General features: G+C 42.6%; 1 protein-coding gene across 4 annotated transcripts in view; it reads left to right on the top strand.

The window, feature by feature from the left end:
* hspg2 (heparan sulfate proteoglycan 2) overlaps positions 1-27,060 on the top strand; it is a 519,883-nt gene that overhangs the window by 434,871 nt on the left and 57,952 nt on the right. For 3 of the 4 annotated variants that reach the window (XM_041206462.1, XM_041206463.1, XM_041206460.1), the window contains 8 exons: positions 4,257-4,354; positions 8,830-9,096; positions 12,123-12,235; positions 13,840-13,987; positions 15,133-15,249; positions 16,035-16,052; positions 23,255-23,339; positions 24,568-24,712. In XM_041206462.1, the coding sequence (XP_041062396.1) occupies positions 4,257-4,354; positions 8,830-9,096; positions 12,123-12,235; positions 13,840-13,987; positions 15,133-15,249; positions 16,035-16,052; positions 23,255-23,339; positions 24,568-24,712 (991 nt within the window). The remainder of the gene's footprint in view (positions 1-4,256; positions 4,355-8,829; positions 9,097-12,122; positions 12,236-13,839; positions 13,988-15,132; positions 15,250-16,034; positions 16,053-23,254; positions 23,340-24,567; positions 24,713-27,060) is intronic. The other variant, XM_041206461.1, reaches the window with a different exon arrangement.

Below are 27,060 nucleotides of genomic sequence, written 5' to 3'. Positions count from 1 at the left end.
TGGGGGACGCCGGGGGCAGGCATTGGGATATCTCTAGGGGGATGAATCAAGATGGAGCGATTTTCCACATTCATAATTATCATGTGATCCAGTCGCATGTTCTATGGAGCTTAAAAACGGTTCAATCTACGTTAAAGGGATAATGTATCAAAAAAACTGGTTGAGAACGTTCTTATTTAGAAACAGCAAGGTGCCTGAACAATGTGTGCATTTTACTCATGTAATTGTTACAAATTAACTATTTTGTTGTGATTTATTTAATTGCGTTGTATTTACATGAACAAAGAATGCCAATTTTTGTTTAAATGATAACTTTACCCCATTAATGAGGGGTTACTTGGCTCATGTGTGGAGTCTTCAGTTATTATCCCACAGACCGAATCTTACTAAGATATTCCTTTTGCAAAGTGCTACTAAGATGGTGACTGTCTAATGTCTGCAATATATATAATTTACCATGTTGCATGGGCCTTATTTGGACATTGTCATTTGGAGATGCAGTCACTCCTACAGTTGCATATTTCTGCTAACAGATGGCCCATATCTTCACACCCTTTCCAAAGCGTGATGACCAAAACTTAGCATGCTACTCCCACTGAAGTCTAACCAGTGACGTATAAAGTTTTAACATAACTTCCTTAGCTTTTACCAACATCCCAATGAAGAGATTCTAGGGCAGGGGAGTTAACCCTAAACAGCATTTAACCCTCAAATATAAGCACAAAGGCAGATGATCTAGTGAATTAGCTCATTGACATTCCTAGGTGTTATGATGTGGCAGATGATGTGTGCCAGGCAGACCAAATCCACAAGGAAAACTTGGCCACGCTATCACAATGGTTTTGCAATTTGTACTTATTACGAGATGTGTGCACAGAATTCAGAAGTAATGAGTCCACCAAGACCTTTTGAGATTTTAAAAATTAAATTTGAATAATTATTTAAAAAAAGATCTCAAGTACATACATAAGACTACAATTATTTAATATTAAGTACCCATTTGACAGTCGAATTCCAAATGGCTTCCCCAACTTCAGTTACTTTATACAACAGACTTATGCACAAATGGCTGGAGGCTTCTTGAAGGCTGTTTTACACACTCCTGTTAGACCTTACATAGCCCTCTCTTCACTTAGCCTTTCATCCTCCTTTATATGTGTTTCTGTCTCTTTAATATGTAAATTCTATTGTTCCATATGTCTTTGAAACTGTATCATCTTCATAATATATAAAAATGTCATGTTTCCATTATTGTCAGTAATATATAGGAAAAATAAACACACTCCTTAGCTTTGCTTATCTGGCTAGTTGTAAACAGACTAACATCCATTTGAAATCCAAACAATCCTTTCCCTTATCAAAAAATGCAAATTCCCTTCACATCTTACATGCTAAGCTAGCATCCATGTTTATTCATTAGCATGTCAACATTTCTACACCTAGCTCCTTTTGATGGTTTCAAGCTTGCAGTCTACTTGACTCCAAATGTAATTAAAGCACACAGACAGACCCACCTATACTTACACTCATAAACCTACCTCACAATAAACCAGAAAAATATTGTGAAAATTATTATACTTTTGTAACATAGGACTTTGCTGTGTCCAAAATTGCTTGCTGTGCTTTCTTATAATTTAAGGGTGATTACACTGCAAAAGACCTCCATTGGCTGGGAAGCACTTTAGGGTATCGTTGTGAATGGTGTTATTTATTAGCAAGTTTTTTCTTTCCATCTAAATCACTGACACCGGCATTTGAATGTGACAATTCAACTGCAGTAAAGCAATAGGGGCCACACCTAACTTGTTGGAATGTTACATTTATTTTACCACATGGCACGGATACATTGCCTTGCATAAATGAAAAGGAAAGAAAAATTTGCATTTATATATGACCTTTCACAGCCTTAGGACATCCTTAAGCATTTGGTAACCAATGAACACACTCTAATTAGGAGCAGGAGTAGGCCATGCAGCCACTCGAGCCTGCTGCACCATTTGATAAGGTCATGGTTGATCTGACTGTGGCCTCAACTCTACTTTCCTGTCTACCTCCTATAACCTTTGAATCCTTTGTTAATCAAGAATCTATCTAATTCAGCCTTAAAAATATTCAATGACACTGTTCTCTGGGGAAGAGTTCCACAGACTAACGGCCTCCTGAGAGAAAAATTTTTCCTCATCTCCATCTTAAGCAGGAGACCTAGTCCCCAGTTCTAGTCTCTTCCACAAGGGGAAGCATCCTTTCAGCATCCACCCTGTCATGTACCCTCAGAATCTTATATGTTTCAATAAGATTGCGTCTTATTCTTCTAAACTCCAATGAATACAGGCCCGACCTGTCCTTTCATAAGATAACCCCTTCATGCCAGTCATGATCAGTCAGGTGAATCTTTTCTGAACTGCTTCTAATGCAATTATGACCTTTCTTAAGTGTTTTTTATACTTACTGTATACAGTACTCAAGATGTGGTCTCACCACTGCCCTCTACGACTGTAATGAAACTCGCTTATTTTATATTCAATTCTCCTTGCAATAAATGCCAACATTCTATCTGCCTTCCTAATCACTTGCTGTACCTGCACATTAACTTCTTGTGAGTCATGTGCTGGAACACCCAGATCTCTCTATGCCGCAGAGTTTTTTCAATCTTTCATCATTTAAATAATATGCTGTTTTTCTATTCTTCCTGTCAACGTGAACAAGTTCACATTTACCCATGTTATACTCCATCAGTCTCATTTTTTCCACTCACTTAACCTATCTCTAACCCTTTGCAGTCTCCTTATGTTCTCTTCATAGCTTACTTTCCTACCAATCTTTGTGTCTAAAGCAAATTTAACAACCATACGTTCCATCCTTTTATCTAAGTCATTGATATAAATTGTAGGTAGATGAGGCCCTCATCCCTGGGGCACTCTGGTTACAGCTTGCAAACCTGAAAATGACCCATTTATCCCTAGTCTCTGCTTCCTGTTAGCTAACTAATCCTCTATCCATGCTAAAATGTGACCTTGTATACCACGAGCTCTTATTTTGTATAGTAATCTTAGATGTGGCACCTTATCATATGCCTTTAGGAAATCCAAGTACATCTACAGGTTCCCCTTCATCCATGCTGCTTGTTATTTCCTCAAAGAACTCTTAATAAATTGGTCAAACATGACTCCCTTTCACAAATCCATTATGACTACCCAATTGCATTAAGATTTTTCTAAGTGCCCTACTGTAACCTCAATATTAGGTTCTAGCATTTTCCCTGTGTCATACGTCAGGCTAACTGACCTGTAGTTCCCGTTTTCTGTCTCCCTCCTTTCTTGAATAAAGGTGTTACATTTGCTATTTTCCAATTGGATAGGACCTTTCCAAGACCGAAGGAATATTTGAAAATTACAACCAATTCATCTACTATCTCAGCAGCCACTTCTTTTAAAACCTTAAGATGTAAGCCATCAGGTCCTGGGGACTTGTCAGATTTTATTTCTAATAGTTTTCTCAGTACCCTTTCGCTGTTGACTATAATTGTTTTAAGTTCCTCCCTCCCTTTCACCCCTTGATTTACAGGTATTTCTGGAATGTTATTTGTGTCTTCTATAGTGAAGACAGGCACAAAATATCTGTTCAATGCTTCCACCATTTCTTTAGTTCAATTTTTCATTCCCCACATTAACTCTCTAGAGGACTAATGCTCCGTTTAGTAGCTTTTTTTCCATTTTAAATACCTGTAGAAACTCTTGCTATCTGTTTTCATATTTCAGATTAAGTACTGTGGAAGTGTAGTCACTGTTGTAAGCAATGTAGCAGCCAATTTGTTCAGAGCAAGCTCCCATAAACAGCAATGTCCTGATAATAAGATAATGTGTTTTAATGATGTTGATTGAGAGATAAATAACAACCAGGCGATCATGCAGAACCTCTTGGGTCTTCCAAATAGTGCCATGAGATCCTTTATGTCAACATGAGAGAGCAGATGGGGCCTTGGTTTCTCATCTCATCTGAAAGACGGCACCTCCAACAGTGTAGCAAGCCCTCAGTTCGAGAATACCAGCCTTGATCTTTGTGCACAGGTCCTGAAATTTGAATTGAATCCAAAACTTTCTGACCCAGAGGCGAGAGCTTTACTGACTTGAGGCACCATTGGCACATGTAACAAAGTGAAAGAGAGTAAAGGCTGTGCTTTGTGTTACTAGTGAGTTCGGTTCCTTTAGGGATGGTGTTTATCTGATATCAAATTGCATTATTTGTTATCTTTACAGAATAGAAAATATACAAGATGGAAATGAAGGAGTGTACATCTGCAGAGCATCAAATCCATTTGGGCAGGTACAGGATAGTGCCAAACTCACCATCCAAGGTAGGCTTTAGATTAGATTTGTCATCGCAGTTGAAAGAGGGAGCTATGTTGCCCCTGTTTTAAAAAAAAGATGTGATTAAAAAGAGTAAAATGCCAAGAGAAAGAAATGGATTATCTTTTACCTCTCTTGAGTGCAGTGGTGGACTCTTGGAAAAATTGAGAGAAAACATCAACTCCCAGCCCTAAAATAGGGTCCTTATTAATGAACTCATGCAGCATTGCACAGCTGCGCAGTCAGATCGCACCGGCTGTTTTATTCCAGGATATGCAAAGAGGAAGATGTGAAAGATGTTACAGAAAGGCAGACATTGGCGGATATATCACAATAGAGCTGGAGAATGAGGAAGGGTGGACAGCCCAGGGACACAGGATACCAGAGACATGACTTTAATGGTTAACAAGTTAAGGCAGCGAGTCAGCTGCAAGGGAGCCATCCACCTGGGCATGTCAGATGATAAGTACATGAGGAGCCTGCTGCTCAACTTGTACACTGCGACTATGATGTGCCAACCAGCCATAAACATTTACAGAGAGGATTGGCCAGCTGCAATCCGATAACGCTGCTAATGAAGGTCATCTGTCCCTTCAACAGAGAAAGACACAATCAGATGAATAGCTCTTATGCCATATTTGTCGGTTTGCTGGCATGTTTGTTTCCTGTGCGTTGTGAACTGCCCAGTGCTGATGATGCATTTTCAAGGTTCAAGAATGAGCACTCGATAACTAGTTGAGTAACAACTTGCATTTATATGGCGCCCGTAATGTAGAAAAACTTTCCAAGGTGCTTCACAGAGGCATAACCGGATTAAAAAATGGATGCTGAGTCAAAGGGGGAATATTCAAAGGGGTGATCAAACCTTGGTCAAAGAGGTGGGTCTGTAGGACACAGGTGAGATACTTTTCTATTTATTCATGGGATGTGGGTATCGCTGGCTGGGCCAGCATTTATTGCCCATCCCTAATTGCCCTTAATGTGGTGGTGAGATGCTGCCTTGAACCTCTGCAGTCCATGTGTTGTAGGTACAGTCACAGTGCTGGGATTTCCAGGATTTTGACCCAGCAACAGTGAAGCAATGACGATATATTTCCAAATCAGGATGGTGAATCACTTGGAGGGAAACTTCCAGGTGGTGGTGTTCCCACATATCTGCTGCCCTTGTCCTTCTAGATGGTAGTGGTCATTGGGTTTTGAAGCTGCTGTCTAAGAAGGCTTGGTGACTTCCTGCAGTGCATTTTGTAGATAGTACACACTACTGCCACTGTACGTCAGTGGTGGAGGGAGTAAATGTTTGTAGATGGGGTGCCGATCAAGCGGGCTGCTTTGTCCTGGATGGTGTCAAGCTTCTTGAGAATTGTTGGAGCTGCATTCATCCAGGCAAGTGGAGAATATTCCTTCACACTCTTGACTTGTGCCTTGTAGATTATGGACAGGCTTTGGGAGTCAGGCGGTGAGTTATTTACCACAGGATTCCCAACCTCTGACCTGCTGTTGTAGCTACAGTATTTACATGGCTAGTCCAGTTCACTTTCTGGTCAATGGTAACCCCCAGGGTGTTGATAGTGGGGGTTCAGTGATGGTAGTGCCATTGAATATCAGGAGGCGATAGTTAGATTCTCTCTTGTTGGAGGTGATCATTACCTGGCACTTGTGTGACGCAGTTACTTGCCAGTTGTCAACCCAAGCCTGGATATTGTCGATATCTTGCTGCATTTGGACATGGACTGCTTCACTATCTCAGGAGGCACATTGTGCAATCATCAGCGAACATCCCTACTCCTGACCTTATGATGGAAGGAAGGTCATTGATGAAGCAGCTGAAGATGGTTGGGCCTAGGACACTACCCTGAGGAACTCCTGCATTGATGCCCTGGGACTGAGATGATTGACTTCCAGCAACCACAACCATCTTCCTTTGTGCTAGGTATGACTCTAACTAGTGGAGCGTTTTCCCCCAGATTCCCATTGACTTTTGCTAGGGCTCCTTGATGCCACACTCACTCAAATGCTGCCTTGATGTCAAGGGCAGTCACTCTTGCCTCATCTTGGGAATTCAGCTCTTTTGTCCATGTTTGAACCAGGGCTGTCATGAAGTCAGTAGCTGAGTGGTCCTGGTGGAGCCCAAACTGAGCATCAGTGAGCAGGTTATTTCTAAACAAGTGCCGCATGATAGCACTGTTGATGAACCCTTCCATCAGTTTGCTGATGATCGAGAGTAGACTAATGGGTCAGTAATTGCCAGGTTGGATTTGTCCTGCTTTTTGTGTACAGGACGTACCTGAACAATTTTCCATATTGCTGAGTAGATGCTAGTGTTGTAGCTGTACTGAAACAACCTGGCCAGGAGTGTGGCAAGTTCTGGAGCACAAGTCTTCAGTACTATTGCTGAAATATTGTCAGGGCCCATAGCCTTTGCAGTATCCAATGCCTTTAGCTGATTCATGATTTCACAAGGAGTGAATCGAATTGGCTGAAGATTGATATCTGTGATGCTGGGGACCTCCAGAGGAGGCTGAGATGGATAATCCAATCAACACTTCTGGCTGAAGATTGTTGCGAATGTTTCAGCTTTAACTTTTGCACTGATGTGCTGGACTCCCCCATCATGGAGGATGGGGATATTTGTGGAACTCCTCCTCCAGTGAGTTGTTTAATTGTCCACCGCCATTTAAGACTGGATGTAGCAGGACTGAGACAGGTTGAGAGGTTTTTGGACAACTTCCAGAGTTGAAGGTATGGCTGTCATTGGAGAAGCAAATAGAGTGGAGCAGGACAACGCACAAGAGTTCAGATTCAGAGAATCAGGAAGTTCTGTGGAACTGTAGGGTTGGAGGAGGTTTCAGAGACAGGGAGAGGGTCAGGTCTGAAAGAGATTTCAACACACAGATGAGAATTTTCAAATGGACGTATTAGAGAACCAGGAGTCATTGGAGGTGACCAAGGAGAGGGATGATGAGGTAGTAGACTTGGTGTGGGATATGATATAAAAACCAGAGTTTTGGATCAGCTGAAGTTTAGAGTTTGGAGGATGGGAGGCCAACCAGGAAAGCATCGAAATAGTCAAGACCGGAGGTAATCTCAGCATAGGGATGAGTTTTAGTAACAGGTGGGTTGAGATGGGTGGAAATGGGAAATGTTACAGAGAGAACAGTAGGTATCTTTTGTGGGAGGAATATGAGGCCAGTGCTCAGCTATGGGTCCAATAAGTCATATGATTGCCAATAGTCTGTTTCAGCCTGAGACTGTGGCTGGGGAGAGGAATGGAGTTGGTGTCAGGGGTACAAAATTTGTGGCCTAGATTTTGCCTTCACGATGTTTAACTGGAGAGGTCAAGAGAGGTGGTTGAGAGGTAGAATCAGGTGTCATGAAGCAATGTGTGGAAGCTAATCTTATGTTTCAGATGATGGCACCATTAAGCAAAGGTGTCATTGTTCATCATGACAAAGGCTGCAGAGAGAGAGGTTGTGGAGGTGAATACACCACAGTCACAGAGGATGTCATTTGTGACTTTATTGAACTCAATTTGTGTTCTCCAGTGCAGGAACCTGATTGGAGAGTTTTAATCAGCTGGTCAGCTGCAGATGAGATGAAAGGTCCACTGGCGATATCTGCAGCCATTCCAATGCAAGACATTCAGTGCCCAGGGGTCTCTTCTGCTACAGTAGATGAGAGATAATTGCTGTTAGAGATTACTTGCTCCATCACACGAGGAGAGCTACTTGACAGCATGACATTCCTATGATGTGAACTTACCCGGGCCACCTTTGGAGCTCCATGTGTCCACTCTGCTGGTGAACATCTGTTTGCATGGTCCACCCTTCAGTCTGAGTATAGGAACAGTGCAGAGAACAGCATCATGAGTGCAACTTGGAGCTTAAAGCTCAGTGACACCAATATGAGCCTTCATGACTGTTGTGTCTTCTGTACCTGTGACCTGTTTAACTGAGGACTGCACTGTAGATGTCATTGATGTTGCAAGATATTCAATTTTAAATCATAGTGCAGCAACCATGTTGGAGCTAGTAGCTGATATCCAGGGATTGAACCTTCCAAAACTGCGCAGCTCATTTTCCAATGTCAAGGAGGATTTGGACTTGGGCATAGGGAAATTTGTGGGTGAGGCAAATGTAAAAAATTGGGCAAACAGCAAGATAGGCTGTGAAAGATTTTCAGGATCTGATCTGGTTTAGATGGACCTTCACAGTTGACTAACTCAGCAGCAGCCACATGAGAAAAACGGCCATGTAGGTAAGCCACAAAGCAACACCATTGCACTTCATAGTTTATACCACAATGAATCAGGAGAAGATGGGAGACAATAAACAATGAGCATGACAAAAAGTTATTGGCCACCTGTGACGCTGAGATAGACATACTAATCCAGTATCACGTATGCTCAGGGGTGCCGGGGGCGGGAGGGTGTATTGGGGGATTGTGGATGAAAAATTAAAATGATTTTCTCCCTGGTTATTTTCAGCCTTACCCATTGTCATAATAAATGTGAGGGCATCTATGCAGATGGTAATGGTGGGTGGCTCGGTGGAATTCGAATGCCAGGCTATCGGGGATCCCCAGCCTTCTATTCACTGGAGTAAAGCAGATGGAAGGCTGTCTCCTGATGTCATCATTCGGAACGGAATGCTGAAAATTGAACATGTGAAGGAGTCTGATGCTGGACGTTACCGATGTACAGCCACCAACGATGCTGGATCTGTCAAGTCTGAGGTGGTCCTATATGTACAGAGTGAGTGAAACTTGAATTGTTCTCTATCTTATTTTGAGTGGCATAGGACCAGATATGCAAAGGGCTACAGGGTTGGGATCTGGTGTATGCGGCCCATGAAAATCACGATCCTGGAGGCCGTGTCAAGATCCCGGCACCTCCAGAGCAGTCATGAATTTTCAATTGGCCATTGAGAGGGGAGAGAGCAGGGAAGTCACTCAGCCCCAATTGACAATTCCTTAAACTCCTTGAGGAGCTGGTTAAAGGGCCTGTCTGAAATGGAATGAGATTATGGAAATTTTTCTCGGCAACCTCAAACAGTTTTGTGCATCAGTGCTCAGCTGTTTGAGTTCACCACGGTGCCCAAATCACTTTATTTGCAGTGCTTTTCTCAACCAGCACGTGGGACCAGCCAATGCTGGCAGGACTGCTGTTCGTGCAAGGTCACGGTCTGCCCCCTTCCATTTCTGAAGAGCTGCCTGGTCTAATCAGCAGGGCAGCAACAGCCCCCAACATGCCTGCTGCCTGTCTTTGCTGCTGGTGCCAGGCAGGCAGCTCCCACTTCCTGGAGACACTTGGCTCCTCTAATTGGAGCCGAGCTCACCTCCTGGTTAATTAGGCCACTTCCATTTAAAGTTCGTCTTGCTATAGCGATGCAGTTCAGGCATGGGGTCAGGATCTGGAATTCATCTAGTTGCCTCCATAGCACAGGAATAGACTATTCTGCCTAACTAGCGTGGACTGGTGTTTATGCTCAACATAAGCTTCCTCTCGCCCTACTTCATCTAACTGTGTCACCATATCCCCCCTCCCTCTTCTTTTTCCCTCGTACTAATTTAGCTTCTCCTTAAATGCATCTATACAAATTGCTGTAATCTTGTCGTATAAGTTCCACATTCTAACCACACTCTGGATAAGGACGTTTCTCCTGAATTCTTTACTGGATTCATTGTTATCTGCAGTAAGGTCCTCGCTTAACATCAACTTACTTAATGTTATTTCACGTTAATGCTGTTAATAGCGTAGTTGTCAATATATCCATTTAACATTGCCAGTTTCACTAACATCATTTGCCGCAGACTTCCTCTTCTGTGGCCTGTCTGCTCACGTGACTTTTCCTGCAGTGCTTCTGCCCTCAACCTCAGTCGCTCTTCCTCCTGCTCCTGACCTTGTCGGCACCTGCCTTGCTGACTCTTGCCTTGCTGACTCTCACCCGCACCTTGCAGCCTCTGTTCTTGCCTTAGTCCTTGAAGTCTGCTCTTCAACGACTGCCATCTCTTGGCTCTCCTGCTGGCTTCACTTCTGAACTCACACTGAAGACCTGGGCTCCATCTACTGGCAGAAGGCAATCAGTGCAGATAATCAGGGCTCCAACTCTTGACTGCACAGACCAACTACTGCCACTAGCTCGAACCTGGTCAATCTAAAAATAATGTATTGAGGTCAGTATTGTAATTTTTAAATTTTAATTGTGATATATATTGTACTTTTATATTAGTGATCCATTTTATTTTGCAAGTTATTTCAGCTAGGAATGCACAGTGCTGCACATATACAGTACAGTATTTCAACTTGTATATTGGGTTTTCTGGGTAAGAAGTGTCCGAAGGAACCTAACTCTGGCTTTAACGTTAATTCTTATGGGAACTCATGATTCATTTAAAGTTGTGATTTTCAGTAACATCACCACAACTTTCAGTGAGAAGGTACTAAATGTTATATTCATTAATCCTAGTTTGGGACTCCCCAACAAGTGGGTAACATGTTCTGAACACCAAACCCATCAGACCCCTTCATAATTTAAAGATCTCTATTACTTCATCCCTCCACCTGTTCTTTCCAGAAAAAAAGAACCCCAGCCTGTTGAGTCTTTCCTGATGGTTCTAACCTCTGAGCTCTGCTAACATCCTTGCTAAACGTTTTAGCACTTTTGCCCACTGCCTCCACATCCTTTTTATAATATGGAGAAGAGATTCTAACCTTAACCTCAAGACTTCTACAAGGTTCACTCACAATTGTATTTTACTATAATGCACAGCAGTGAAACTCCTGGTATTAAAATGCTTCTTCACATATTTGAGTGTCCTACTCTAGAATGAATCTTTACCCAGAATAGTTGAAACAAGAACAAGCTTTATCTTCTTTACATCATCAACCTCCCTGAGGTTTACCATGATGACATATGGGTGTGTGGATGATGGGATGCTTTAATGGAATGCTGTAAGGCTCTGCATGCATTGACAGATACTTTATTGGAATTGTTAGTTTGCACATGACTCATGTCATATTTTCTTCTTGTTTGGTTTTAGTATGTGACCTTTGTCATTGCATCTCCCAACTATCATAAAAATATAAAGACTTATAACCATGTGTATTTATGTGGGACTTGAGTCACGTAAGGCCAGACATGGTAGGAATAACACAGAAGGGGATTAGTTTAACCAGTTTGGGCTTTATCGAGAATCCGGTACTTCATGGTTACATTTTAGGTGTCAGCCCTTAAAGGACCAGATTTATTGAATTCAGTTTTACAACTTGCTCCAATGGGATTTGACTTATGGCCTTTGAGTTATTCGTTCAGTCCCATAACCAACCACCAGGCTATTGCACCCTGCAAAACCAAGTGCAAACATTGTTCTACAATCATTTCTGTATGCAACAGGTGACTCCGATTGCTTGACCCTTGATGCCCTCAGAATAGTTAGGGAATGGACAATAAATGTGTCTTTGCCAATGTTGGCCACATCCCTAAAAACAACTACAATTTGCATTTGTTCCAGAAAATATAATCTTCTTCATACTTCTACCACTGACCTCCATAAATTAATATTTCATTAAAGTATATATTTTTTAAAACTACAAGGCCTTTCCATAACTTTGAAGTACATGAATGGAGACAAAGGTGGTCCTGTTGTACAAAGCTCTAACTAACACCCGAGTCAGGGAGTTTACTGAATCCCATTATTTGTTCTGTGTGTTCAAAAATTGGTTTGTAAAACTTATTTTTCTATGTTGCGCTGTTAACAAAATACTTGTTGGTTTTATAGCTGTCCCCATGATTGCCCCTCAGCCAGAGCTCAAAGAAGTAGCAGTTGGATCCACGGCAGTCTTTCCATGTCTAGCCTCAGGGTACCCAGTACCACAGGTCACCTGGAATAAGGTAGCTTCTTGCTTGGGTATCTGTTTCCTTCAATATTGTTTTGAGAAATGTGTCCTTTGTAGGGTCAAAAATGCACTCATTCCCCTGTCCAAAAGGAAGATCCTGCATATCCTGGGGGTTACCATTGACCAAGAACTGAACTGGACTAGCCATATAAATACTGTGGCTATAAGAGCAGGTCAGAGGCTAAGAATCCTGCCGTGAGTAACTCGCCTTCTGACTCCCCGAAGCCTGTCCACCATCTGCAAGACACAAGTCAGGAGTGTGATGGAATACTCCCCACTTGCCTGAATGAGTAAAGCTCCAACAACACTCAAGAAGCTCGACACCATCCATACAAAGCAGCCCACTTGATTGACACCACATCCACAAACATTCACTCCCTCCACCACCGACACAGTAGCAGCAGTGTGTGCCATCTACAAGGTGCACTGCAGGAACTCACCAAGGCTCCTTAGGCAACACCTTCCACACCCACAACCACTACCTTCTAGAAGGACAAGGGTAGCAGACACATGGGACCACCACCTGGAAGTTCCCCTCCAAGCCACATGCCATCCTGATTTGGAAATATATTCCCATTCCTTCACTGACACTGCTTCAAAATCCTGGAACTCCCTCCCTAACAGCACTGTGGGTGTACCTATACCACATGGACTGCAGCAGTCAAGAAGGCAGCTCACCACCACCTTCTCAAGGGTAATTAGGGATGGGAAATAAGTGTTGGCCTAGCCAGTGATGCTCACATCCTTTGAATGAATGAAAAAAAAATATTTTGCCACTAACTCATAAGCAGCTGATACTGAGCTGATTAACTCCTTCACGAACTGGATTAATATTTGGTTGTGCATGGGATTGGAGGTTGTAACAAAGATCATAGAATGAGGTGATGAAATATTTCATGGCTCCTTTAACTGTCAGCAGCCAGTTGTTACGTCATATAAGTGAGTTAGAGAATGGGTAGATACTCTGCAATTTTGATTACCCATTGGTTGATGAAGCATTTATGCGGAATTTCCCTTAAGAAGATTAAATAGCCTGGGCAGAGTTGATGAGGGGGTAGATTCATCTCTTGATTCATAAAGCGTGCCATTAGACAGCAAAATTGCCGATACTCCTTTTTTAAGAATGGTGGGAGAGATCATTGAGATAACTACAGGCCTGTGGGAAAGCTACCCAAGTCCGTCATTAGCAATCAAGCGACTAAACACTTGAACAAATATGTGTTGGTCAGAGAGAGCCAGCATAGGTTTGTTAAGTGTAAGTCATGACTAATTATTCTGGTTGAATTTTTTTTGAGGAGGTCATTATTAAGTTAGACAAAGGAGTGTCTATATTGCCTATGTTGATTTCCAGAAGGCAATAAAGGCCCATGCAAAAGATTCTTGGCAAAAATGAGATGGGGTGAAATGGAATGTAGTTTTGGATTATAAATTGGAAATTGATTTAGTTTTTGGGTACATCATTACTAATTGGTATAAGCAAGCCCCATTGAATTTCTATCTTTGACCAAACATGCTGATGAGATATTTGGTGTTGAGTTAGTCTTGTCAGGAGGCTTGCATCCTGTTTCCATGTTCACACATTTTTGCACTTGCTTTTAGCTTGAGGGAGAGCTCCCACCCGGAGCGTATGTTGAGAACAACGTGTTGACCATACCATCAGCCACCACTGAACATACTGGGACGTACGTTTGCACAGCTATGAATGAACAGGGAACAGAAACAGCATACGCCATGCTGAAAGTCAGAGGTATAGCATACTTGCCTGTGTGTTGCTGCAATATAAGAACATAAAAAATAGGAGGAGGAGTAGACCATACATCCCCTAGAACTTGCTCCACCATTCATTACGATCATGGCTGATTTTCTGCCTCAACTCCATTTCCCTACCCCATCCCCATATTCCTTGATTCCCTGAGGAACCAAACATCTGTCTATCTCAGCCTTGAGTATAATCAATGATGGTACATCCACAACCCTCTGGTAGAGAATTCAAAGGATTCATAACCACTGAGTGAAGAAATGTCTCTTCATCTCAGTCCTTAAATGATCGATCCTGCCCTGATACTGTACCCTTGTGTTCTGGGTTCCCCAGCTCTCAGGGCGGGATTTTCTGGCCCCACCCACTGCCCAGATTGTCCAGTACTGCAGAAAGTCAATGGACTTTTGGCCGGGCCACCAAATCTCCCGCAGTGGGGTCCCACCATGACTCGGCCGGAAAATTGTGGCCTCAGTATCTACCCTGAAAAAGCCTTCTCAGAACCTTTTTTATTTCAAAAAGATCACCCCTCATTCTTCTAAAATCCAGAGAGTATAGGCCTATTTTACTCAGCCTCTCATTATAGGACAGTCCTCTCAACCCAGGAACCAATCTCGTAAATCTTCATTACACTGCCTCAAAGGCAAGCTCTTCCTTCCTTAGATATGGAGACCAAAACAGGTTAGAGGGCTCCAGGTGCGATTTCACCAAAGTCCTATGCAATTGTAGCAAGACTTCCTTATTCTTGGACTCAAGTGCCCTTGCACTAAATACCAACATGCCATCTGCCTTCCTAAGAGTACATCCAAGTTTCTCTAAACATTATTGGCCAGGGCAACCAGGTATAATTCCCCTGCTCTTCTTTGAAGTAGTGCCATGGGATCTTTGATGTCCACCTGTGAGAGCTTGCAGGGCCTCGGTTTAAAGTCTCATTTGAAAGCCTACACGTCTGACAGTGCCACACTCCCTCAGTAATTCACTGAAGTGTCAGCCTAATTTATATAAAGTGAGATTTGAACCAAAGCCCTTTTGACTCGGGGGCCATGAGGCTACTGCTGAACCACTTTAAATGTTAAAAGCTCGAGGGGCTTTTTTATTACTTCAATAAACCTTTGTACGTTTTCTTGTCTTTACAGAACGTAAGATCCCATATTTCACACAGGACCCCATCTCCTACATTGCTCTGCCCACCATAAAGGATGCCTACCATGAGTTTGAAATCAGGATAACATTCCGCCCAGATACAGCTGATGGTAAGAATTCCTATCCTCTGCGTTTCTCATAAAAGCTCTGAATTACGCTCAAGTAAAAAAGCCATTCAGTGACTCACCCAAGCGACCTTCATGTGTGAAGTGCGTGTTAGCAGGTGGAAGCTGGAGAAATGACATAGAATCTAACCCTCTCCTCACTTGACACCAAAGTAGCCCAATGGCACCTTCTATGTGAGTGTTGCTCAGTTACAGTCCATATCCTCCAGTAAGAATATTACTGTGGGGACCTGATCAACAGGAGATCCTATTAGAAAATAAATAGTTAAACATGTTTGATATACGTGGTTGTTTTGATTTGCTCCATCAGTTGCTGATTTTGTTTTAGATGATGAGTGCTGATTAAATCCCTACAGTCTCAGAGCTAAGATTCTTCCCAACCAGCTCGCTCAATGGTGTCATCGGCACTTACTCTTTAGATATCAACCAAAAAGGAGGGGCAGTCGGGGTCGATCCTGATTTCACAATGGGCTCTGATGGTCTAACTAGTGTTGCACATGTGTTAACTCACAGGCTCTTACAGCCAAGTTGAGATATCACATGGTATATATATATATATATTCATTTTTGGTACTTTGTAAAGTGAACAGTACTGTTCAAATTGTAAATACATTTGTAAAGTCTTGCCTCTCAACCTTAACCTGTACAAAAACTTTTCATATTGATATGTCACTCTGTAAGTCTATAGTCTGTTGTTTGTTCCTTTGTTCAGTTTTTCTCACTTTTTGTTTGTGTTTCTTTGTGTTCTTTTCCCCATCTCTATATCCAAGCTCTCTTATTGTACTCTGGTGAGTTTGTTGTGCATCTCCACAAATTCCACTAGTTGTTATTGGCAAAAACTGTGCTTTATGTTTGGATTGTGCTGAGCTTCATTATAAAACTACTAAAAAAAAACAGACCATCAACTGCTTTAAGCCTTGGACCTTTGCCTTATTATGCAGATTTGCTACCTTTATATCAGTTTAATTTGTTATCAAATACAATGTGAATAAGAATGCAATACAATGATCTAATTGAATGATGGAACAGGCTCAAGGCTGAATGGCCTTCCCCTGTTCCTAATATGATATGGGGCATAACAGAGCGCTAACAAAGCTGCCATATATTTCAGGTAAGTGGGACTAATTGATTGACTCTTTCAAAAAGCCAGCGCAGGTCAATGGGCTGAATGGCCTCCAGTGTTGTATGATTCTATGATTACGGTATAAAGAAAGGCTTTCATTGGTTTAACAGAGACCATAAATGTGAGTGCCTTACAAGATGCTTATATAAATTTTTGACCTATTAATGTTCTTGGATTCTAAATAAAATATTTAAATTGATTATTTCACCCAACAATGTAGCTATGGCTTGTGTTGTGAATGGAAAGGCAGTAAGTTTTTAGAACTAAACAGTTTTGGGTTGATTTTGACTGATACGAATTTATTTGTAATGCCCTTCTCATTCATTAACCATTGGACTTCACCTCCCTGACTGTCTCAGCAGTCATGATATCCTGAATACAATGAACTAGTAGCGCCAGAAAAAAGTGGCCACGTTCTTAGAAGTGAAAATGTGTGACGATTTCTATCAATCCAAATTTCCCTTCAGTAATCTGCTTGTACTGTAGATCCCATTAAAACATTTCGGACACTTCACACTAAAGGTAAGCAGAGATACTAGAACAAGGAGGCATTGGCTAAAATAGTGTAATGCCAATTTAAAGTAGAAAGTTTCTTCACATCAAGAGTGACTGACACATGCAACGGGTATGGTCTCCTGGGCATAACCTGAGACTCATTGAGAATAGAGTTTGGTGACGTGATGAGGATGGCCATGTGTTTTTGGATGGCTCAGTTGAAATGGGCTGACTGATCTCCCTCCCTTGCAGTTATCTTGCACCTTGTGAATATAGGTCCAGCATTTAAATCTTTCTGACCATTGGCTGGCCGTTCAAATGAAACAAATTAGGCATTAGGATCCTAAAAGATTAACATAGAAACTAGGAGCAGGAGTAAGCCATGGGCTGATCATCCAACTCAATAGCTGCTCCCGATTTCTCCCCATACCATTTCATCCCTTTCACCCCAAGAGCTATATCTGACTCCTTGAAAACATGCAATGTTTTGGTCTCAACTACTTTCTGTGGTAACGAGTTTCACAGGCTCACCACTCTGGGTGAAGAAATTTCTCCTCATCTCAGTCCTAAATGGTCTACCCCATATCCTCAGACTGTGACCCCTGGTTCTGGACTCCCCCACCATCGGGAACATCCTTCCTGCATCTACCCTGTCTAATCCTGTTAGAATTTTATAGGTTTGTATGAGATACCCCCTTCATTTTTCTGAACTCCAGTGAATATAATCCTAATCGACAATCTCTCCTCATATGTCAGTCCCGCCATCCCAGGAATCAGTTGGGTAAACCTTCGCTGCACTCCCTCTATAGCAAGTACATCCTTCCTCAGATAAGGAGACCAAAACTGCAGGTCTCACCTAGGCCCTGTACAATTGCAGCAAGACATCCCTGTTCCTGTACTCGAATCCTCTGGCTATGAAGGCCAACATACCATTTGCCTTCTTTACCACCTGCTGCACCTGCCTGCTTACCTTCAGCGACTGGTGTACAAGGATACCCAGGTCTCGTTGCACATTCCTCCCTCTCAATTTATAGCCATTCAGATAATCTGCCTTCCTATTTTTGCTACCAATGTGGATAACAATAACCTCACATTTATCCACATTATACTGCATCTGCCATTCACTCAGCTTGTCCAAATCACACTGAAGCATCTCTGCATCCTCCTCACAGCTCACCCTCCCACCCAATTTTGTTTCATCTGCAAATTTGGAGATATTACATTTAATTCCCTCATCTAAATCATTAATGTTTTTGTGAATAACTGGGGTCCCAGCACCGATCCCTGCGGAAAACCAATTAGTCACTGCCTGCCATTCGGAAAAAGACCCATTTATTCCCACTCTTTGTTTCCTGTCTGCCAACCAGTTTTCTATCCATCTCAATACACTACCCCCAATCCCATACGCTTTAATTTTACACGCCAATCTCTAATGTGGGACTTTGTCGAAAGCCTTCTGAAAGTCCAAATAAACCACATCCACTGGCTCCCCCTCATCAACTCTACTAGTTACATCCTCGAAAAGTTTCAGTAGATTTATCAAGCATGATTTCCCTTTCATAAATCCATGCTGACTCTGTCCGATTCTGCCACTGTTTTCCATGTGCACAGCTATTAAATCTTTAATAATGGACTGTAGCATTTTCCCCACTACCGACGTCAGGCTGACTGGTCTATAATTCTCTGTTTTCTCTCTGCCTCCCTTTTTAAATAATGGGGTTACATTAGCTACCCTCCAATCTGTAGGAACTGTTCCAGAGTCTATAGAATCTCGGGAGATGACCACCATTGCATCCATTATCTCTAGGGCCACTTCCTTAAGTACTCTGGGATACAGATTATCAGGCCCCGGGGATTTATCGGCCTTCAATCCCAGCAATTTCCCCAACTAACCAATATTACTCTAAATGATGAGCAGACACCCGCTGATCATTTGACCCCATCAGCTGACTGGAGCAGATGGTCACTCTTGACAGCATGAAATCATGTGTGACAAGTGGAGAAGGAAAAAGGTCTTAATACTGCCATACAATGTCAACCAGTCACAATTCTTCTGAAGCCTATAATAACCAAATTTTGCTTCATTTGGACCTTTGTGTAATTCAACATCCAATATCAAGCCAGAACTCTGTTCCTGCACCAATACGTTTGATTCATTGTTTGTGTAACTAGAGCCAAGGCTACTTAGCAGCAGTGGCAGGTGTTTAATTTGGAAACAAAACCCTAGTCAAATCCAATCCTAAGTAGCAAACTGGAATCTGGAATGATTGGGTTATGTATTGTCAGTGCCTGACTGACAGGAAGTCATTGGGTATGGTTGTCGTTTACCCTACTAATGCTAAAACCATTTGTTGGTTTGATAATGAAAAAGTTTTCCGTTGCTGCTATCTGCAAGAAAGCTACTTGAAGTAATCTGCATGCCTTTAAAAACACCGTATTAACGTTTCAGGCATTGCTCTTTTCAAAGCTGGCTGGCTATTAAATTATAGAGAAATGATATTGTCATTTACATGTTTATATGTGAAAGTTAAATGAGGGAATAAGAAGTTGGATAATTTTTCATTTCTGCAGTGCATTAAATGTAAGAAGTCGACTAATGCCGGGGAGGCGATGGCATAATGGTATTGTCACTGAGATAATCCAGAGATTACTAGTAATCCAGACACCCAGGGTAATGCTCTGAGGACCTGGGTTCAAATCCTGCCATGGCAAATGGTGGAATTTGAATTCAATAAAAATCTGGAATTAAAAGCCCATTGATGACCATGAAACCATTGTTGATTGTTCACTAATGTCCTTTAGGGAAGGAAGTCTGCGATCCTTACCTTGGGTCTGGCCTATAAATTGACTTTTAAATGCCCTCTGAACTAGAGATGGGTAATAAATGCTGACCTGGCCAGCGACACATCCCATGAATGAATATTGGAATACTCCAAATACTGGAGAAAATTGCATTTTAGAATTCTAATTACGTAATCTGAAATTAAATTGCTAATTGCTCAAGTAGGCGGTCATACAAAAATTGAAAAGGAGGCGGATTAGGTTTAGTGAATATATTAATCCAAGTAAGGAGTTTTTTGGGGAAAATAATGTTTGTGCTTTTAAAGTTCCGATTTAAACCAGTTACAAGATGGGGTAACTTTCATGTGGATACCGAGGATTGGTTTGAATTTATTACACATTCTGCTGCTCTACTCAAAAGCCCATGTTAATGCTTCTAAACCCATTGCCTGCCTCTGTGTTGCCTATAATGTCTTGGGCACAAGGCTATTTTATATTTAGCCTCAGCTGTCCTTCTGAATACATTTATGCCTTTGTTTTTTACTTTATCAGATGGCTAAATTCCGTAATTGTATTGCTCTGCGAAAAGAGGATCTTGCTACCAAACTACTGTCCAGTGTAGCACTTCCCACTGAGCAGCTAGGCAATAATACAAGGTTCATCTCATCCAGCCCTATTTGTTGAAAGCAAAACAATTAATTATTGAAAGGCATTAATTACTTCAGCCTGACTGGCTTGGGCTGAATTAAACCACTTTGGTCTCTGATAGGCTTCAATGTGTTGCCAGGCAACCTCTTCAGCATTCGGTTTGGGGTTTCTTTCTCTCCTTCGCTTAGCACTATTGTGTCTCCCTAGTTTACAGAGCCAGTCAGCTGAGCTCTTGCATTCAGGCTGAATGGTGGCTGATCTCTTGCTTCAGCTCATAAGGTCGTAAGAAATAGGAGCAGGAGTAGACCATAGGGACTGCCAAGCCTGCTCTCCCATTCAATAAGATTATGACTGATCCTGGGCTTCAACTCCCCCTTGTTGCACAATCCCCAAATCCTTTGATTTCCTGAGAGACCAAATATCTGCCGACCTCAGCTTTAAATATATTTAATGATGGGGCATCCACAAACTTCTGGGGTAGAGAATTCCAAAGATTTAATCACCCTTTGAAGTAATTTCTCCTCATCCCAGTCTTAATTGATTGACCCCTTATCCTGAGGCTGTGGCCCCCATGTTTTTGATTCCCAAATCAGGGGAATAACCCTTCAGTGTCTACCTTGTCAAGCCCCTTCAAAATCCTGTTTGTTTCAGTGAGATCACACCTCATTCTTCTAAACTCCAGGGAGTATAGGTGCAATTTACTCAGCCTCTCCTCATAGGACAACCCCCTCATCCCAGGAACCAATCTAGTGAACCTTCGCTGTACTGCCTCCAAGGCAAATATATCCTTCCTTAGGTATGGAGACCAAAACTGTACACGGCATTCCAGCTCCAACTTTATCTGCTTTTCTTGATGGACACATGGTCAACCTCCACTCCATAGCAACATGGCTGAGATCGAGACATAAGTGAAATGTAGGGGAGCAGACACATGCCGCACAACTTGGTAGTGTAACCTGTTCTAGTTCCCTGCCCAATAGCACCTTTATAATTGATCTCAGAATGCAAAAGTTACAATCCTTAACAATGAACCTGAAGCATAGAATTGTTACAGCACAGAAGAAAGCAATTTTTAAAATTAATTCACAGGATATGGGCATCGCTGGCTATGCCAGCATTTATTGCCCATCCCTAATTGCCCTTGGGAAGGTGGTGGTGAGCTGCCTTCTTGAACCGCTGCAGTCCATGTTATGTAGGCACATCCACAGTGCTGTTAGGGAGAGAGTTCCAAAGTTTTGACCCAGCGACAGTGAAGGAACGGCAATATATTTCCAAGTCAGGATGATGAGTGGCTTGGAGGGGAAATTCCAGGTGATGGTGTTCCCATGCATCTACTGCCCCTGCCCTTCTAGATGGTAATGGTCGTGGGTTTGGAAGGTGCTGTCTGAGGAGCCTCGGTGAATTCCTGCAGTGCACCTTGTAGATGGTACACACTGCTGTTACTGTGCATTGGTGATGGAGGGAGTGAATGTTGGTGGATGGGATGCCAATCAAGCGGGCTGCTTTGTCCTGATGGTGTCAAGCTTCTTAAGTATTGCTGGAGCTGCACTCATGCAGGCAAGTGGACAATATTCCATCACACTCCTGAATTGTGTCTTGCAGAAGGTGGACAGGCTTTGGGGAGTCAGGAGGTGAGTTACTCACCATAGGATTCCTAGCCTCTGACCTGCTCTTGTCGCCACAGTATTTATATGGCTAGTCCAGTTCAGCTTCTGGTCAATGGTAACCCCCAGGATGTTGATAGTGGGGGATTCAGTGATGGTAATGCCATTGAATATCAAGGAGTGATGGTTGGATTCTCTCTTGTTGAAGATGGTCATTGCCTGAGACTTGGGTGGCACAAATTTTACTTGCCACTTGGCAGCCCAAGCCTGGGTATTGTCCATGTCTTGCTGCATTTGGACATGGACTGCTTCAGTTTCTGAGGAGTAATGAATGGTGCTGAACATTGTGCAATCACCAGTGAACATCCCCATTCCTGACCTTATGAAGGAAGGAACATCACTGATGAAGCAGCTGAAGATGGATGGGCCTAGGACACAACCCTAAGGAACTCCTGCAGTGATGTCCTGGAGCTGAGATGATTGACATCCAACAATCACAACCATCTACCTTTGTGCTAGGAAGGACTAGCAGAGAGTTTTCCCCCTGATTCCCATTGACTCCAGTTTTGCTACGGCTCCTTGATGCCACACTCGGTCAAATACTGCCTTGATGTCAAGGGCAGTCACTCTCACCTCACCTCAGTAGTTCAGCTATTTTGTTTGAACTGAGGCTGTAATGAGGTTAGGCCCATCTCCTAAGGAGCAATTTACATACTGCCTCTGCCGTGCTCTCTCCCCACATCTTTTTACATTCTTCCTTTTCAAATATTTAGAAAGTTTAGAGAATGTAGAAATATTTGCAGCACAGGAGGCGACTCTGCCCATCATGTCTGTACCAGCCATAAAACAAGCCACCCAGCCTAATCCCATTTTCCAGCATTTTGTCCTTGGCCCTGGATGTTCCGGAACTTCAGGTGCATATCCAGGCACCTTTGAAATGAGTTGACAGTTTCTGCCTCTACCACCCTTTTAACAGTGAGGTTAAACTCCTACCACCCTCTGGGTGAAAATGTTTTTCCTCATCTCCTCTCTAATCTTTCTACCAATCACTTTAAATCTATGACCCCCTAGTCACTGGCCTCCCTGCTAAGGAAAATAGGCATTCACTCTATCCAGGCCTCTCATAACCTTGTGTACACTTCAATCAAATCTCCCTTCAGTCACCTCTGTTCCCAGAACAGCTCCAGCCTCTCCAATCTTCCATCATAGCTGTAATTTTCCAGTCCTGGAAAGCCCTCATAAACCTCGTCTGTACGTTGCATTGAAGCAATGCATCTGTACAATTCCATCGGCAGTGATACTCCTTACATTGACCCCGCTCTCACTCTCTGTATTTCAGGTATGATTATATACAATGGTCAGAAACAAACAACCGGAGCAGATTTCATCTCATTTGCGTTAGTGGGAGGTCGCCCTGAATTCAGGTAATGATAGTGCTTTGGTTCAGTTACGTGTATAGAACATTGGATGTTTAAAATCTTGGGTAAGATAATAAACAGGTTTACAAGAATGGCTGCCTTAGTTACACACCCATCAATCCTGGAGCAAACCAAACCTATAGGGGGAGATGGTGGTGTCATGGTAATGTCACTGAACTAGTATTCCTGAGGTCCAGGCTAATGCTCTGGGGAACATGGGTTCAAATCCCACCATGGTGGCTGGTGGAATTTAAATTCAGTTCATAAATCATAAATCTCAGTAATGGTGACCACGAAACTATAATCGATTGTCATAAAGACCCATCTAGTTCGCTAAGGTCCTTTAGGGAAGGAAATCTGCCATCCTTATCTGGTCTGGCCTTCATGTGGCTCTTTAACAGCCTCTGTAATGGTCTAGCTAGACAACTCAGTTGAAGGGAAGAAATGCTGGCTTTGCCAGTGACACCCACATCCCATGAAAGAATAAAGAAAAAAAACAATGACACTATCTGATCATCCAGAAATAAAGTTATTCTTTACTAATACGAATAAACTACCTTTCCATCTCTACCTGTCCATCTCTCCTCTCTATCAGGGGAGACTAGAGTTTCAGGGTTACGTCCTTATTTCTTTTCTTCCGCCAAGGAGGGCTGTGATGAACCAAACTTTCGTTCCATCTTTGTTTCTGTGGTTTTTAACGAAGTTTTTCAGAGTTTATGCAGGCTTCCCTCGATGCAGATTGGTACACCAAGCCCGTGCTGATCAACAAGTCATCTGCACTAAGATACAAGTATTGCATTGGCTAAAGGGTCATTTTCTGCCACATGGACCTATCGGCACTGCCTTCTGGTGTTGCTTGACCCCAAATGTTGAAGTTCGATCTGAATCCAGTAGATGGTCTCATTGTCAATATATTATCCGGCAGGAGTCTTGCCAACTCCTTTCACAGACTCCAGTGTAAAACAAACCCTCCAAACTGCTGTTACATGAGCATTCTTGTACAATGGTGCCTTCCAATTCTAATACATTACATAAAGAAACTGCAGCAAAGAGGTGGGACTAAATCATGAAAGAGCAGCTATGCATGTCCATTGCAGAATTACCTTAAAGGAGTCTTACAACATACCTTGTTAATAATTTCATACACTCTTTGCACCCATTCACACTCACTGATAATTACATTCCCGCACAGTTTCCTGATATGTAACATTAATGCACTTGCTTCCTTCCAAAGGTTCAATGTGGGTTCTGGCATGGCCACCATTCGCCATCCTAACCCCATTTCTCTGGGGGAGTACCACACTGTGGTTCTATATCGGAACTTGACTCAGGGCTCACTATTTGTAGACAACGACCTGCCTGTCAACGGGAGTTCTCAGGTAAGAGAAACGGTAATAGTGTGATCAGTATTTCAGATGTTGAGGGTGAGTTTTGAGTGCCTGACTGCTTTGTGTCAATGTTTGTATTGTGGTTGTTTGCACTGCCTGTTGGGCACTTGGAGTTCTTCAAAAGAGCCAACCTGGCTCAGGTAACCCGCCTCTTGAGTCAGAAGGTTGTGGGTCCAAGTCCCACTCCAGGGGTACATAATCTGAAGTGACACTTCAGAGCAGTGCGGGAGCGCTGAGTTATTCCAATGTTTCAGAAGAGATATTGTACCACCTGCTTGTTCAGGTAATGTTCAAAGAATAACTATGAACACTCCTGGTGCCTTGACCAACATGTCTCCCTTAACCAGCACTACTAAAAACAGATTAACTGGTTATTTTCTCTATTTTACGTAAATGACAAGAGCGACTGCACTTCAAAAGTAATTAATTAAAAGTGAAGTCACTTCTCCATGTTCTGAGGGTGTGTTGAGGTGCTATATAAATGCACATTCTTCCTTTCCTCCTCAGGAAAGAAAGATTTAAATAGTACCTTCCACAACCTGAGGGAATTCTAGAGTGCTTTGTGGCCAGTGAAGTACTTTGAAGTGTAGTCACTGTTTTAATGCAGGAAATATGGCAATCAATTTTCTCGCAGCAAGCTCTCACAAACAGCAATGTGATAATGACTAGATAATCAGAATTTAAGTGTTAGTTAAGGTGTAAATGTTGACCGGGACACCAAGAGAACTCCCCTGCTCTTTGATCTTTCACATGAGTCTGAAAGGGCCTAACAGCTCATTCGGAAGACAGCAGGCCTGACAGTGCAGCTCTTCCTCAGTACTGCACTGATCTGATGCACTTGGGTCTGGAGTGAGACTCTGACCGACAATCATCTGAATCAGAGGTGAGAGTGCTACTACTGAGCCATGGCCAATCCCTCACACTCAGATGAACATTAGCACGTGCAATGTGACAAATATCTGGTTACAAATGTTTGAAGTGCAGCCTTCGGTTTGGAATTTTCCTTTCCCCAAAATTGTCTTCCATTTCTTCACATAACATCCCGTAATAGCTTTGCCCCGGAGCAGATGAAGTAATTCAATCTTTCTAAATTATTGGAACTTTTGCTGTCAAAAGCCTACACTTCTGATCATTGTGGTTCCATTAAGGCTATATCGTATTTACTCTCTCTCCGTATTCCTTCATTACACAAATTACGAGTGGGAATTATACTAATGACAATTTAAAATTAGCTGTAAGTGCATTGTTTTAATTGGAAAGTCGATTGGGATGCCATTATTCTGTCGCTGGACTGGCAGTGAAGTTAGAATTCAGGAACTATTTTGCAACTCAGAAACAAAATTGTTCTAGGGCTGCACGTGTGCTGTGGAGGCTCAGACACTGACACCTCACCTTTGGGACAGGCATTCACATCCACTTCACACTGATGGCCTGGTGTGAAATGTGTTTGGGCAGTCTCCATCCAGTTCCTGGTAAGCGTGTGCTCACATTGTGTGGCTGCCTCTAACTAAGTGCTAAATTGCAGCAGCCTTAGAGAATTGTTGCTGTACGGGAAATGGGAAAATGCCCCACTGGTACAGTACAATATGCTCTTTGGAGGTCGGGACAGAGTGGAGGGAACTTTAATTAGCCTTGTGCGTGACCTAAAATTCCTGACCTTGGCACTGAATGCCTGTAAAATATGAAGCAGAATAGAACCTCTGCAAAATCAAAAATCCACAGAACAAATGCAATTCAATTTGATTTAAATGAGGACATAAGCACAGAGAAATAAATAAAAATAACAATAGGCCATTCGGCCCAAGTAATCGATGTTATCAATTACCATTCACATGAGTAAATAGTTCAGATCACATTTACCTTCCCTGCAGGGTGACCAATTCTTGGGGAATAAGTTAAGGGGCACTGGGAGGGCGGTGTGGTGTGCTGGCAGATCTCTGTGAGCAGAGGAGGGGTTGGGAGGTTGGCGGGGGGAATCATGACAGCGGGCACCTAAGCCACTCAGTACAACATCCACTGGACACATGCTGAAAAGCCCCAAGCAAAGATCACAGTATTTCTGGAGCAGACGCATGCACAAACACACAGAAAGGCGTGACAGAGGAATTCAGGACAAAACACATCCTGAGAAGGCACGGCCCGAGAGTGAATTGTTCTTTCCCAAACTAGTTTGGCATTGGACAGCTTTTCACTGTCCTAATTGGTTCGCCTTTCAGAAAGCTCCGATTGGTCACTCGGTCAGAACGCTCCGATTGGTCACTTGGTCAGAACACACTGGTTAATCAGGGATTCCAGGGGCACACTCAGTTTGATCGCACTTTGTGCACATGGTGCAATGG

This window comes from Carcharodon carcharias, chromosome 15, assembly GCF_017639515.1.
Source record: "Carcharodon carcharias isolate sCarCar2 chromosome 15, sCarCar2.pri, whole genome shotgun sequence".
NCBI classification, from domain to species: Eukaryota; Metazoa; Chordata; class Chondrichthyes; order Lamniformes; family Lamnidae; genus Carcharodon; species Carcharodon carcharias.
Note: the sequence above shows the minus strand (reverse complement) of the source record. Positions and strands in the feature narration are given on the sequence as shown.